This window comes from Ornithodoros turicata, chromosome 1 (assembly GCF_037126465.1).
Source record: "Ornithodoros turicata isolate Travis chromosome 1, ASM3712646v1, whole genome shotgun sequence".
NCBI classification, from domain to species: domain Eukaryota; kingdom Metazoa; phylum Arthropoda; class Arachnida; order Ixodida; family Argasidae; genus Ornithodoros; species Ornithodoros turicata.
Genome location: NC_088201.1, coordinates 185,759,808 through 185,773,847, shown reverse-complemented (window position 1 = coordinate 185,773,847; position 14,040 = coordinate 185,759,808). Strand labels below are relative to the sequence as shown.

The following is a 14,040-nucleotide window of genomic DNA, read 5'->3' as shown; positions in this document are numbered from 1 at the left end:
TTTGAACTATCTTATCTGACCTCTAGAACGCCCTGTTTGCTGGACGAAGGAATTAGCCCCAACCCTTTGAGTGATAAAGCATGGGAGTTGCTTCGTCTTGGTCATTTAGATAGAGACATAAAGTCTCCCGGCTTTAAGGAAAAGAGTGAAAACCGAGATGAAAACATTGCATATGTTCTATGTCTTGGATACCTCCACCAAGGTTCGTAGTGTTTGTTAAAATGAAAATTGTATGTTGGTCGATTTCATGATGGTTCAATGATGGTTATTTTCATCTGTTGTTGTTTACATGTCCCCGCTTAGAGTGTTCCTCTGTTCTTCAGCGTTAAGTCTTTGCTATATTGTAATATTTCCCCTTTTGATAGATTGATTAGCTATTATTTCTCTATGTGTTGGATGGTGTGCATGTTTGGGTTTCTATTAATTTTAGCTATTGATTTTGTTGTTTCTCGTTATTTCTTTACGTCTATGCTGTTCACTTAATAAGAAATTAAAAGTTATGTAATGTTGGAATTGCGCTCGAAATGTTATGACAGATATTCACACTATGTCAATAATGGTTCTCACGTAGGAATATGTATAATACAACTTGTAATGTGATTGTGATCATATTGATTAGGAATATCTTCTTTGGAGTGGTATAGATTTTATTTCTTCTTGTGTTCTTGTCGTTCGTGTTCCGTGGTCTTCCATACATCTAACGGCACCCATCTTCAACAAATCAGGGCAGATATCATCAGAGCTGGTTGTTGGCTAGGAGCGTGCTATGTGGTGACGTTCATTTTTAACATATCTATTTTCTGTGTTGGATTCATAAAACAAAGTCAGGTTTGTAGTGTCTCTTAGAATGAAAATTGTATAGTGTTCGATTAGATTGTCACGAATATGATTTTATGATAATTAAAATGATAAATTATTCTCCTCTTCTGTTTTGATTAGGAATAACTTCTTTGTAGTGGCATAGATTTTATTTCCTCTAGTGTTCATGTCCCATAGTATTCCAGGGTCTCTGCTGTTCACAGTTAATTACATACGACTATCAGAACTTCCCGCTATTGCACTGATGGTTCTCACGTATAGGAATATTAGACTTTTTATAACACAACTTATAATTTTGTTTATAATCATATTGATTAAGACTATCTTCGTTGATTAAATGTGGTGATCGTTTCTCGTTTTGATATGGTGTAGCTATTATTTCCCTACATGTTCGATAATTGGTTCTATATTAATGCTATGTGTGGATTCGAATTATTTCCTTATGTCTGCACTATTCACTTCAATAGAAATTGATTAATTAAATTTGTGTCATGTTGGAAGATGAAACCTAAATTCCCGATTGCGCTCGAAATTACTTACATCTATCGTGTTCTCACATCTCAGGCTTTTTATAATAAAACTTGTAATTTTGATTGTAATCGTATTGATTGAGAACATCTTCTTTGATTAAAATGTGCTCTCCCTTCTGATTCACTGAAAACTTGTGTGTATGATTACAGTTAATAAAAAATATTGTGTGTTGATCTGTGATATGTATTCAATGCTATTGTATCGTACCTGTAATAAGTATTTCTTTGTTACGTGTATTGTGTTTCTTCTGCTTCAGGTTTTTTGGCTGGGTTTTTCTCCTCCACACAGAGTCACAGCACAATTCCTAGCACTATTGACTTTAATAAATATATTTTCATGTGTACTTTTGCGTATGGCTATCCTTTGCATGTAAACAGCCTACTGGACACATGTTGTAGCTGTAAAAAAATTATGATTGAAGTCGACACAGATTGAAAAATGACGAAAGAAGGCGACCCAGGCTGAAAAATGTGAGCTGGTAAGCGCGCACGCAGCCTCACGTACCCACGCGCCACCCACCGGTAAGCGCCTCCACCCGAGCGCCGCCTGGCGGGTGCGGGGAAAAATACGCGACCCAAGTCTGCCAAGGCTAAAAAATGTCGAAAGAAGTCGACCCAGGCTAAAAAACGTGAGGGTAAGCGCGCACGCAGCCCTCCCCTCGCAGATAAGCATGTGGACAACCTTCCACACACGCGCCGCGCGGGGAAAAATACGCGCAGGGCTCAGGGCAGGGCCCAGGGGCCGTGTCGTAGTTTCGCCCTGCCGTAGTTTTGGCATGACTGAATACTACTTCTCGCTTCCAAACTGGCGGAAAAAGCTGCTTATTCGCTCGTGCGCAGCTCACTGCGTTGTTTATTCGGCGCGAACCGATGTTACGCGCCCCTGTAATTTAACAGCTATTTGTGCACGATGTTTTCCAGTATGATGCAGTACAGCGAGAATTGTCTTCAGGACACGCTGAAAAAAGAAGGATGCGATTCCGAAGACTTTTTGCAGGGGTTCACTCGGAAAGTTGAGACTCAATGTGGAACGTCCAAGTCGCTCTGTAAGTACAATAAAAGAAGAATGAAGCAGGGATAACACATAATACGAGGCTTGGGACAACAGTAGTCTTTGTAAGTCCAGTGATAAATATCCCTCCGGCGATCAAATTCATTACATTCAGTGGGACTTGATGGTAGTTGAAGTCGAGGAGGATCGCCAGACTGTCAAGTTGAATGTCAACGAAACGAAATCACAATGAAAATGAGATCAATATGCAAGCAAGAAATTAAACTGAGACGAAAAAAGTGTTTTATCGGGGGGGCCTCGCTTTCTTTTTCTCTGCTATGTTTTACATTCCCACTTGCATTAAACGAGCCCTCAGCTGCTTGTATTTCTAGCGGAAATACCTTTTCCTCCAGTAATTTGAATCTTAGCGGAATAGCTACTCCGCTATTGAAACAAAAATGGCAAATGCTTTAGCGGTTTTATGTTGCGCACCCAGAAGTACCAGAGACTAGCACACAGTGGCATGCAAGAAAAGACAGAAACAAGGGAAGTGCGTCATCTTAGCAAATGACAAGGATGCGCAGAACAAGGAACAGTGCCATCGGGAACCAAACCCAACACTCCTTATGTAGAATACGCGTCTAATCTCAACAGAGGGGAAAAAATAATAATCGATTCTCTACACGATCACGTTCTTCCATATTTGATGTTGCTGCCGATGGTTGCACATATGGAAACATTTCACATACAATGTGCATTTACTTTATTCATTGTAGGAAAAGGAAACATATAGAAGCGTCGACGCCGTGTTTGTAGTCGACAGACCATCCTCTCGCAGATAGTGCGCAGCTTTCCAGTGGCTCACATCATATTACATCACATTACATTATTGGTTACGTACCGCGAAAATGATTACTGAAAGAGACCTAAAATTTTCACACTGCAGTGTTCTATTCAGGAGGTAAAGCTTCCCACTTGTACTATTTCGTATTTCTCTCGCTGCTAAAGCGCGTAACAACGTAGAGGGCTGGGCAAAGGTCTACGGAAGACGCCCTAGCGCATTCCTTCCTCAGAGTGAGAGGGTAGCAGCGAATGGTACCTTGCGAACTAGTACGTGCATAGGTAACGCAACCTCTTCTTTGCAAGTCCGTGCAGTACCTAACACTGTCATCGCGTCGCTCTGAGGAAGGAATGCCCCGGAGCGTGTTGCGTAAACTTTTGTCCAACGCTCTACCTGAACAGGTGACGAAGGAGAAAGAAATAGTACAAAGTACGGTGAGCCTCACCTAATAACGTAGCACGGTTCCGTTGAACTGGCTTGATTAGTTACGTTGCCAGGTACCTGTCCTGTTGCAACAGCACGGTGTGCGCTTGTATACGATGCGCAAGTGGCACAGGCTCCATAGGCATCGTAACATATATCTTTTAATCGGTCAAGTGGGCAAACGTTCACCTTCTATAACACTGCGTCATGTAGGAAACTGCGTTCCACAGTTTCTGCAGCTGTTGATCTCCAGTAAACCTCGTCTTGACAACTGTAGGGTGGGACAAGCGTAGGCTTTTAGAAAAGCAAGCACCACCTGTTGCGCACGAGTGCTTATGGGAACTTGCGTGCCTTGAAGCATTACGGAACTGCAACAGGCAGAGGTAGAGGAAGAAGAACGGCATTCCCGGTGTGCACCGGGGTGTGCAGCCGCGTCAGCCGGGTTAAACCATAGCACGACAGATCAGTGTTCCAAAAAGTTATCATGCTGCTTTGCGGCGCGCACAAAGTAGCATTTTCTATCTTCCCTAGCCGCCATAAAAGACTGCACAGCACGCAATCACATTAACACTCCGCTGCCCTCCCCACAGAAGATGTGGCGGCTTCAAGCAACTTGGATGTTAACCGCGTTCTCCCACGATAATCTCATCTGTATGTGTTTCAGAAACGAAGAACGTTACACCCATTTCAGGTACGACAAAGTACAGTAAAAAATACAGAAGGTATGAAACACCGTATCCCCTAACAAAACGGAAAACACACGGAGCGTATGGCGCGTTTCCCACTGTTTACCTTTCCGCTGTTATGACGTGGAACGGATGGAGACCCTGGCGAATGTGAGAGCGGTACGTCACCACAAGCTCGATTTTACACCCTCGCCCTCTTCTGCTGCGCAGGAACCTACGCGCAGAGCAATAATATAATGGCTACTGCGGTGCAATGCCGTAGCAGCATTTCTTAGCACTGGGCATCTATCAGCAGTTTACGGGGGTTCCTTCAAGTACAGCGTGTACGCCCTTCTGAAATTCTTCCTGTATGTTGGTTTGGGCCAGCTTACACGTACTATAATTTTTGTTTACAGGCTCTGCTGAGTGTAATAAAAACACGTTATCCCATGCACAGTCTGCGTGCAACGATAGATATATGCAGAACCATGTGCTGAATCCTGAAAAACCGGAAGCATTGAGCCCGAATACGCAGAAACATCACTGCTGGTAAGCGCTTTTTCTTTTACGTGCAAACGGCAGTTCCATAGCATTTTTGTGATAAGCGTCAGACCACAACAGCACCAGCAGACCGCGCCTGTGTCCACCCAACACCACATGGTGCACCAGAGCAAGTCTGCCTCAGATGCCGTTTACCTCGTGTTTTAAGGCCCAACCGCATTAGTCAGCGCATTATCCAGCGACCTGCCGTGGCGGAACGATAGAAAAGCAGCGACACCACCGAATTCCGAGGGGTGCGGATATCGTGGATGGGCGACTGCTGGACGAAGGAAGCGTTGGAAGCGGCGCGAGCAAGTTGCCCATCAGAGATTAGCCGTGGATGGCGACACGCGGAAGTGCCCAGATTGTTCGCGTGGATCGCGTTCAGCGGAGGATCAGATGTTGCTGATGTTATCCACGCGATTGTGTGTGAGCGTGCAAAATGCAAAACACGAGGGGAAGAGTGCAACAGATTAATATCAAACGAAATGCTGTGTTCGCCCTGTGCATTTGGATGCCTTGTGAATGGCGAGGCATAACAGGTGGGTCTGAGTGCGCACTCCTGCACTGATACCATATCTGTGTTTCAGTTTTAAAGTATGTAATGTTTTATGGCCATTTGTTATGGGAAGGAGTTCGTACCGCACCTTCTGCAAAGTTATAGATACGTTTTTAGTTCTCGTTTAACTCTTTTCCACCTTGTAATATCACCATCACTTACCTAGCTTGGCGCATCATAGCCATAAACCCCATAGCCATATAGACCAGAACAATCCAACTCATCACCATCATCACCTGTGTTCATGAATTTGACAAATAATAAAAGTGCTTATCAAATTATGCGGATTTCCATTCCTTGAGAGGGTACGGAAACGTTCGCTGGGGGCGCAGTCAATCCGTTATTGTAGAAACGTTGTATGAGGTTAGCTTTAGGCGTTTTACGACAGCGTCGCTTGCCACCGAGAAAAACTCGCGTTCTGCCGCTCACAGAATGTCTCATACGGTTGAACCTTTAAAGGAATGAGTGAAACAGTCGGAAGAATGGAAATCATGACCGAGGTGTCCGACCTTGCAATTGAGGGACGATAATTACGTAAAAGCCACGGTAGGCAAAGGCACAAAGGTACGGTAGGCTACACAGGCATAATCGCTAAACAAAAACAATGAGAGTAAAAGGTTGAATCCTGGCGCCTATGGGCGGCGTGCAGCGCCTAAAGGCGCGCTGCTACTCGTCCCCCTTGTGAAGAAACTGCACAACTGGTCTAGGAGAAATTTGGCGCTTGCATACTACGCCGCGCACGTTTGCATTCACGTTTCGTGCAAGCGTTCTCGTGGAATTGCCTCATATTAGATATAGTGTGTCCAGTTTACGAGCAGGCGCTTCCTCGTAAGGGTAAAACGTATGTAATTTTTACCACATAACGCGTTTGTCGTTTCTATTCAGGCAAAGTGCCTCAATAGCTTTAGATGTAGCGGGCCCGATGTTGACCCATTTGCCGCAACCCCTGAACCCGTGAAAAAATAGGTTCTTTCTTGGCAACAATCTTCCTGGGTTCCCTATAATTATTTCCAGAATTGCGGGCAAACCCATTGTTCGAGAAGTCGCGGTTATTAGAAAAGCTAAAAAGGCTCCTTAGTATGCCTTCGCACTGATCGAGTGGAAACAATTTTACGTTATTTATCATGTCCCTAGCACTGTCTCTTTTTTAGTGATGAGATTTTTTTAGTTTCCTAACTTGTCGGGAAACGGAAAACCCGAGACGAGGTATAGAGGACGATAACAGACAAACATGATTTCAGATTTCCACACGCCAAATTCTACTTCCTTCACACGAAAGAGAATCAAAGAAAAATATGGTCGATCCATTGGTGGATCAGACGAAAATGTGTTAACGCTGAAAAATCCTTCACACGACCGTACACAACGCGAACGCAAGACATCATTCTCAGCCGAACGAGCCTTTCGGGGTTCCTCCAATTCAGCTTGGCGGCGTCATCTCGCAGCGTCAGCCTTCTTTCGCCGCCGCTTGCTTGCTTACTAGGGGGTGCTCCTTTGCTCAACCTCAATAACCCATGGCGCGCCTGGAACAACGCGCCACGCCATTTTTGCTTGGCGCGCCACCTTCTTCTACGGCGCCGCGCCCGCCAGTTGTGCTGGCATTGCGACCTGACGGCTTTATATATCAGTAGATCGATTTCAAAATTCAGTGAAATCTATTAATTTCGTGCAAAAAAAAAGAAAAGAAAGAAAGAAGAAACTCGTTCTTCATATTTTCCTCTACGAAGAGCTGTCTGACCTACTTCAGCGTGTGAAGGGTGTAATGGTAATGTAATGTAATGTAATGTGAATTTATTTCCACAAAGAAAAATTGTGGTGGAAGCTGTTAAAAAAAGTCACTGGTAAAACTCGAATCCGCAATACGCGCAGGCTCCAAGCGAGCCGTCGACTTTTCGTACACGACCCGATTCATTGCGAATATTTGGCCCAAAATACTTTCCAAAACGTTATTCGCTTTCCCCCATACCAATACGTTCCATGGTGTGTGAGATGATGACAGCTTTCTCATTTACTGGCAACGCGTTCTATGCTTACTCTTTGACTGTACCTTTGACTTGCCTCATGGGGCTGATTGCGGCAACTTTTCGGCATACGCTTGGCGTTAGCAAGCTTGCAACCATTGTCAGCAGTCGCCGCAGCGCCTGGCGCGTTGGAAAAGTGGCTCTCAAATGGATAGTATCCCTAGCATCAATAAATCATCTCGCGCTGTGACGAACATGTGGCATAACAGAAACCTTCGTACGCATTGGGCTGGCCGCCAGTACGTGTGCGGGTACACGTCGGGATGTGCGGGTACGGGTTGCACCAATGGCATTGCTGCAGGCCGTGCTCCCGCGAGTGCGGTGCGGCTACGGGTACGAAATTGGGTACCCACGCTCATCTATACCAATAATGCGCATGTTGCTCATCTTGCGCATCAAGGGAGCAAGTCACAGCGGTCAAGACCAGCTGCACGAGAAAAAAGCTAGGGTGAAGTGGGCATGCGCAGGCCGACCTTCTTTCTCAACCTCCTTTCCCGTCTCTCCCGGTGCTTTTCGTCTTTTTCGCGTTCCCCTCCCCTCAGTCACAGCTTCCTCTGTTTTTTTTTTTGCTTTTTTTTTCTTTCGCGCTTGCTGTAGAGTAACATGCGTGTTGCTCCATAGCAGAGAAACAAAGAGCGGTGGTGGTTCATAAAGCAAGTTTATTTATCCTCGCGAACTGTTCAGATAAAGTTACAGTACATATCTTTTAACGTCTTGTAACGCAGGTTTCACTGGAGCTTTAGGTGCACTGTGCAGTTCGCGCACACAGTATGTAAAGGTGTACAGTTTTCGAGAACAGCTGGGCCAGGTATGTCGTAGTTGCCGATGGCTGCGGGAGCTCTAAAAATAGAATAAAAGTTTTTTGACGACGCCTAAGTCTGAACGAAAATCGCTGTTATGAATCCATGTAGCTTTCGTATTTGAAGACCAAAGCACACTTGTCACAAACGTTCCTAGATCACGGTGAATGAACGGCTGCGACATGCATAAGGGGCAGCTATAGCATAACCACACATATAATTCATTAGCAGCATATTCGAAACGCACAAGTAACGGCAACGCACTGCACTGACGCCCCTAACTTACAGAGTTACTCGTAAATGCTGTACGTAACACACTTCACACGATAAACCTGCATTACTTCCTTCGGAAACAACAAGTATACAAACTTGTCTTGCCATTGACCTGCGGAACATCGGAAGAAGAGTGACTGCCTCGCGAGTTCTGCGTCCTTTGGAGGTGCAGGGATTCCCTGTCATGTTCGTCTTTCGACTGTTGTGTTGATCAGCTGGATGCGCCATTCGGTTTTCACACTAGCTGTTCTCCACAAGCTAAATCTGAAGCACTCAAAACCCTCGAAGCTACCCGCTAGCATCTGCGAGCACAACGGTTGTAGTCAGAGAAAACACGCATGGCCGGACAGACATATCTCCTTCGTTCAACCGACCGTTCGGATCCTCGCGCCTGAATCAAATGACTCCCGCCCAGTCAGCGCGAAGGAAGACTGTGTCAGTTCTCGGAGATCAATGAGCATCCTAATATTTACACATATATCACGCAGCCACTTAGGGATACTGAGATAGCTACGCCAGTGGCGAAGATATTTTGGAACCGGTGTGCTTTGCTTTAGAGCCGGCGGCTGGCTGCACTGCCTAGAAGTCGCGCCATTTCCTTCGTTCTTCCCTCTACACTAACTGCGCATGCGCACCGTGGCTTAAGACTGGCCACGCCGCGATCCTTGTCTAGCGAGCACTCTAATGCTAACGCATTAAAATATAAAGTGCAAACTGAAATTATATGTCGCCGCTGCCATTCATGTTAAGGGCCGTTTTTATGATGGAGGTGCAGTTCGAAGCCGTCGGGTGCTCGAGTGGCTGACTTCCACAGAAATAATTTCCAGCGTGTCATTACGTGCGGCGCGAAGCATCCAAGCCCCTTTTTTTTTATAAAACAAGGTGATGGACAGACACGGTAGCTGGATCACTCCTTGTGAATTGCCCTGTCTCTCAATGCAGCCGCAGTATACGACTCTTAGAACGTTTGTGGTTGTCTCCCGCGCGGCAGCACGGAGGTCGCTCTGCACACTGCCTATTCCTTGAGTTGCCGTCTACGTAGGTTGCCGCACCCAGCGCCGAAACAGCTGACATCTCTCTTGCGCCATTGTATTGCTTATTTTACACGACCTGATCCAAAGTTTTCTTTTTCTTGTTATCTTCTTATTATCCACCAGGATATGTTACGAGTCCCTGCAATTAAACACCAGTTTCTCCACCGTCTTTTCTAGTATGATGGAATACAGCAAGACTTGTCTACCGGAACTACTTAAACAACAAGGATGTGACGACACAGGTTTCGTTCAGCTCTTCATCCAACAAACATATAAAATATATAGACAATGTGGAACATTTAAATTGGACTGTAAGTACAATACCGATGTATAATACTAACATAGCTCATTGCTTCTGACAACAGTCGCCCTTGTCAGTCTAGTCATAAAGGTCGTTTGCCCCCGGTGGGGACAAGCGACCTTGGGTGGCGTATGGTAACATGACACAAAACGAGTCAGTATTCCAGAACCGCAAACGCCGTACCCGAATTGTAACACCATGTAGTGGTATCCTGAAAAACACGAGTGACTTCAAAAAAACACGCAAAAACAATCAAAAATCGGTTGCTTCATCACAACAAATGTAAGCAAAGAAACAAAAACGTAAGGTAAAAAAGAAAAAAAAATCCCGCAAGTTCTAGGCACCTTTTTCTCTTTTCCTTTTTTGTCGTTTAGACGAGAGCAGCTTAGAAGTCGTTCCTACAGCTGAATTATTCCACCAGACGGAAGTCCCCTTGAGGAGATTATGTAGCTACAGAACTATCTCACATTAATTAAATCTTTACTCAGGGAATTCCGACCAAAAGTAATATTTAAAATCGGTCAGAATCTGTGTTAAAATCGTTGAAAACTGTTTTATGTGTTAAAATCACTCGCGCGTGTCGTGAAGTATCCAATGCTGAATTCCACTATGCGAATGAGCGGAACGACGACTGCGCCCCACTAAAGCATCACCTTCGCCGATGGACCCTTATCAGGAAGGCTAAGCTCGGTCAGTGTGAAGATAACTTGAAGAAAAATAATCAGAACGTGTGTATTGGACAGCAGGCAGCATCGTGTGCAGCGCTGTCCAATGGGCGCTTTCTGATTACTGATCTGTACAGTGAGCGAACTTAGCTTCCCAGGATCGCAAAGTAGTTGATCTGGTCTATCTACTTAAATCGTCTCAAGCGGTCTAAAGCACGTGGCCTTCTGACGTGGATTGAGCACGGTGGCTGAGGAAATTTCGCCTCATTGCTTATCGAAATTCGCTCGCGTTCCAATGCCTTTGAACGCCGATTGTCCAGCCTTCCTCCCGAAATTTCCTCAATATAGTTGAATAATGAATTTTAGGTAATTGGTCACCTCGGGGTTACATATATAATTTTTTTTTTCAAGGTAATGTCCGTCTGGGCGTACAACTCTGACTCTCATAAAAGAAAAGCCTCGTATATCATGTGTGTGCGTAACAACTAGCGAGCAGTATGTACCGCCAGAGGGCAGAATATTTCCTTCGACATGCCTTAGTTTATAAGTGTGTCGTTGCCGTAGTAAAACTCGACAGCGTACGGCCAACGCCAAATAGATAGAGAAAGCATGCATATTGCCTCCTCCCCCTCCTTCTCTACGTGGACACATATAGTCAGAATTCGTCTGCTACTGCGATTCACCGTTCTGCGAACTGAAGAACCCGCAAGTTATTGCAGGTCACAGGGAACCTGCACACCTAAATATTCAGAAAAAAAGTGCAAGACGCTTTCCAGAAAATCGCTTTTGAGAAAGATTCAGACAGTTTTGTGCCTTATTTGTTTTTCCCCCTTTTTTTCTTCATTTAGTAGGCGTGGACGTTCAGTCATAACTCGCAGGCGACTGTGATTCTTCTTCATGGCCAAAAACGCTGAAGGCACGTTCATCATTGGCTACGGCCGTTGAAAACGCGATCCTCATTGGCTGACTCTTAATTGTAACAAAGATCGCGATGAAATCGCGATCTTTTGCGGCGCGAATCTTCAGCACTCTTCTTCAGCAACAATCTTCAGCTCTCGGAGGATCATGCGCATGTAGTGGTTTGCTTTTAGCTTGAGACGAAGTGGTGTCTATAATCAAGTTATTTTCACATTACTATTTTAGAATTATCACAGCCACGCACAATTCAACACCGCAAGTACACCGGGAAAAGATGTACTCGCATGGCAGAAAGAGATCGTTCTGTAGAATCACAGCCGTTGTTTTAGCCGTGTATGCGTTTAGTATGATTCATATCAAGCATCGCCGCAGAAAGAGCCTTTAGTGAACGACACTGGTGCCTTGCCTCGCAAATATGGGCACGGTGATGCAGCCCAAATAATTACTTTACACAATTAGATCACGCTCGTTAGGACAGTTAATCAGGCAGTGATGTAAGCTTAATCAATTGAGTTACTTAGAAAGTGGTAACACCTCGTTGAAACACAGGGCTTATCCCTTTTTGAAGTACAGCCCTTCTATGTTTGTTTGTTTCTTCCTTCATTTGTTCTGATTATTTGCAGGCGTGGTTGTTCCAAACTGAATGTCCTTCCGGAGTACTCAGACGCTTTTGCTGAATACAACTGCAGCGTGAACAAAGCTGCTTACGAACGGGGGCCTGCTATCCAGTGCAGACTTTGTCATGCTTGTTATGTGGAGCACATTCGAAAAAAATGCAGCTGCACATCTGAAACTCCAATCAGTATCTTCGGCATCTAAAAGGGAGCGTCGTAGCACCGTTGTGAGACCAGACACGCTTTCTGGCACCTTCCGCAGTTTGCACAATTTTGTTCAGCATCGAAGTCTCTCATAGGAAACAATTCGCATTAACTGTGACTCCCATCTTACATTTTAATGTGCAAGGGCCCTCTTGCACTACACACGTATGGTCTGCAAATTGCAACAGGACGATTTGGAGCTTGGAACAGTTGTGATTTTGTCATTTTGGCCCTCGTGTACCCAGTCTGTCAAACGTAAAAAAAAAAGTCTAACACGATATGCTTTTGTAAAGAAGATAATTGATGATGAGTAAAGAAATACACATTTTTCAAGTTCAACATTTATTTCTTGCACTTATGTGTTTCAGGATACAACGAACCTGCAAGGAGGTCGCAAAAGACTGCATTTCTTGTTTTGTGACCTTCCTACAATGACAATATATATTTTAGGAATGACAATGGACAGGTACACTCACTAAATTTGTAGCACTCGCTTTTAGGTTGGATTGAGCAATGAATAGCAACTTCCCTCCTGATATTTTCTCATATATGCTGAATTTTACATTTAATGTGATCAAATATGTGATAATATAATATATATAAGAATAAGAATAATAATATATAATAATATATAAGAATATAATATGTAATAAATGAATGTTATCAACAGTAGATGTAAACATCAGTTGCCAGAGAAGTGCATTCTCAAGAAATAATTTTCTGTTCGTGGGCATTACGTAGGTTCTGCACCCATTTCTTGAGTATGACGACACAGCTGTGAAGTAACCTGTATTGATGATGATTGTTCCAATTTGTATGGTGCATCGACAACAAAAGTCATAATACATCAAACATTGGTTTGGATGCTACTAGTTAAAAATATATTTGTTGTTTATAAATGCACTGGACAAATGTTAAAACATCAGACTAAAACAGAATTTACAATCCCTGTATCTTCTAAAAATTTAAAAGATTAGAAACTATCCAAAAAAGAATATGGGAACTTTTCTAAAAAGAACTATAATTATTATATTGCTGGGTGAAGGAGCCTAAGGTGTACAAGGTGTAAGGTGTGTTTCAGATGTGAACATGTAAGAAAATGTGCAAAATTGGAGAGGCTGACCACAGTGAGGTGGTTCCTTCCTGTAAACTAGAAACCCGTGGATGAGGAACATGATACATACCTGCACACTCAGTCGCACCACACTGCACAGACGATCATCAGGGGAGCCCCATGAGGAAACCTGTATTGAGAGACCACTTTTGCCTTAAAAACTGCTACAAATAGCACGACACGCTACAAATTACTATTATCGCAACACGCTGACGATATAGCTCAGACACAAAGGCGATATTCAAGTCACGCCACACCACCGTTATACGTAGGATTCTTTCTGACAAATCAAACCAAGGCGCAAAACAATACCAATACATGAAAAAGGGTGACAATCTTGGTCTCATTATGACGTAATACCGAACTTGTGCGCGAAGGTAATTCAAAGAAATGAATGTGCACTTGTTTTCTTGTACGATGCTAGCAATACATGCAGAAAAGCGCTCGCACATATATTGATGACAACAATAAAAGTGTAGTGCAACATGTTCTGTCAAGCATATTATGCACTCAAACCGCATTTGCTGCCGGGTATAATGCAAGTGTGTTCGATTGAACCTCGGAAGAGCGATCGAACAACCTGCATCCAGTGCTCGTTTCGGGCAAAAAAAAAAACACTTCATAATTGTCGACTAAATATACAGAATGGACGCCTATTTATTCCTTGATAAAGAATGACTCATCTGTATAAATGAAGGCCCTGTATACTTTTCAGTATGGTTGGTACG

General features: G+C 44.0%; 1 protein-coding gene across 1 annotated transcript in view; it reads left to right on the top strand.

The window, feature by feature from the left end:
• Positions 1-14,040, top strand: part of LOC135374067 (uncharacterized) — a 249,900-nt gene that overhangs the window by 222,809 nt on the left and 13,051 nt on the right. The window contains exons 27-29 of the mRNA XM_064607070.1: positions 2,271-2,395; positions 4,686-4,818; positions 9,674-9,807. Of these exons, the coding sequence (XP_064463140.1) occupies positions 2,271-2,395; positions 4,686-4,818; positions 9,674-9,807 (392 nt within the window). The remainder of the gene's footprint in view (positions 1-2,270; positions 2,396-4,685; positions 4,819-9,673; positions 9,808-14,040) is intronic.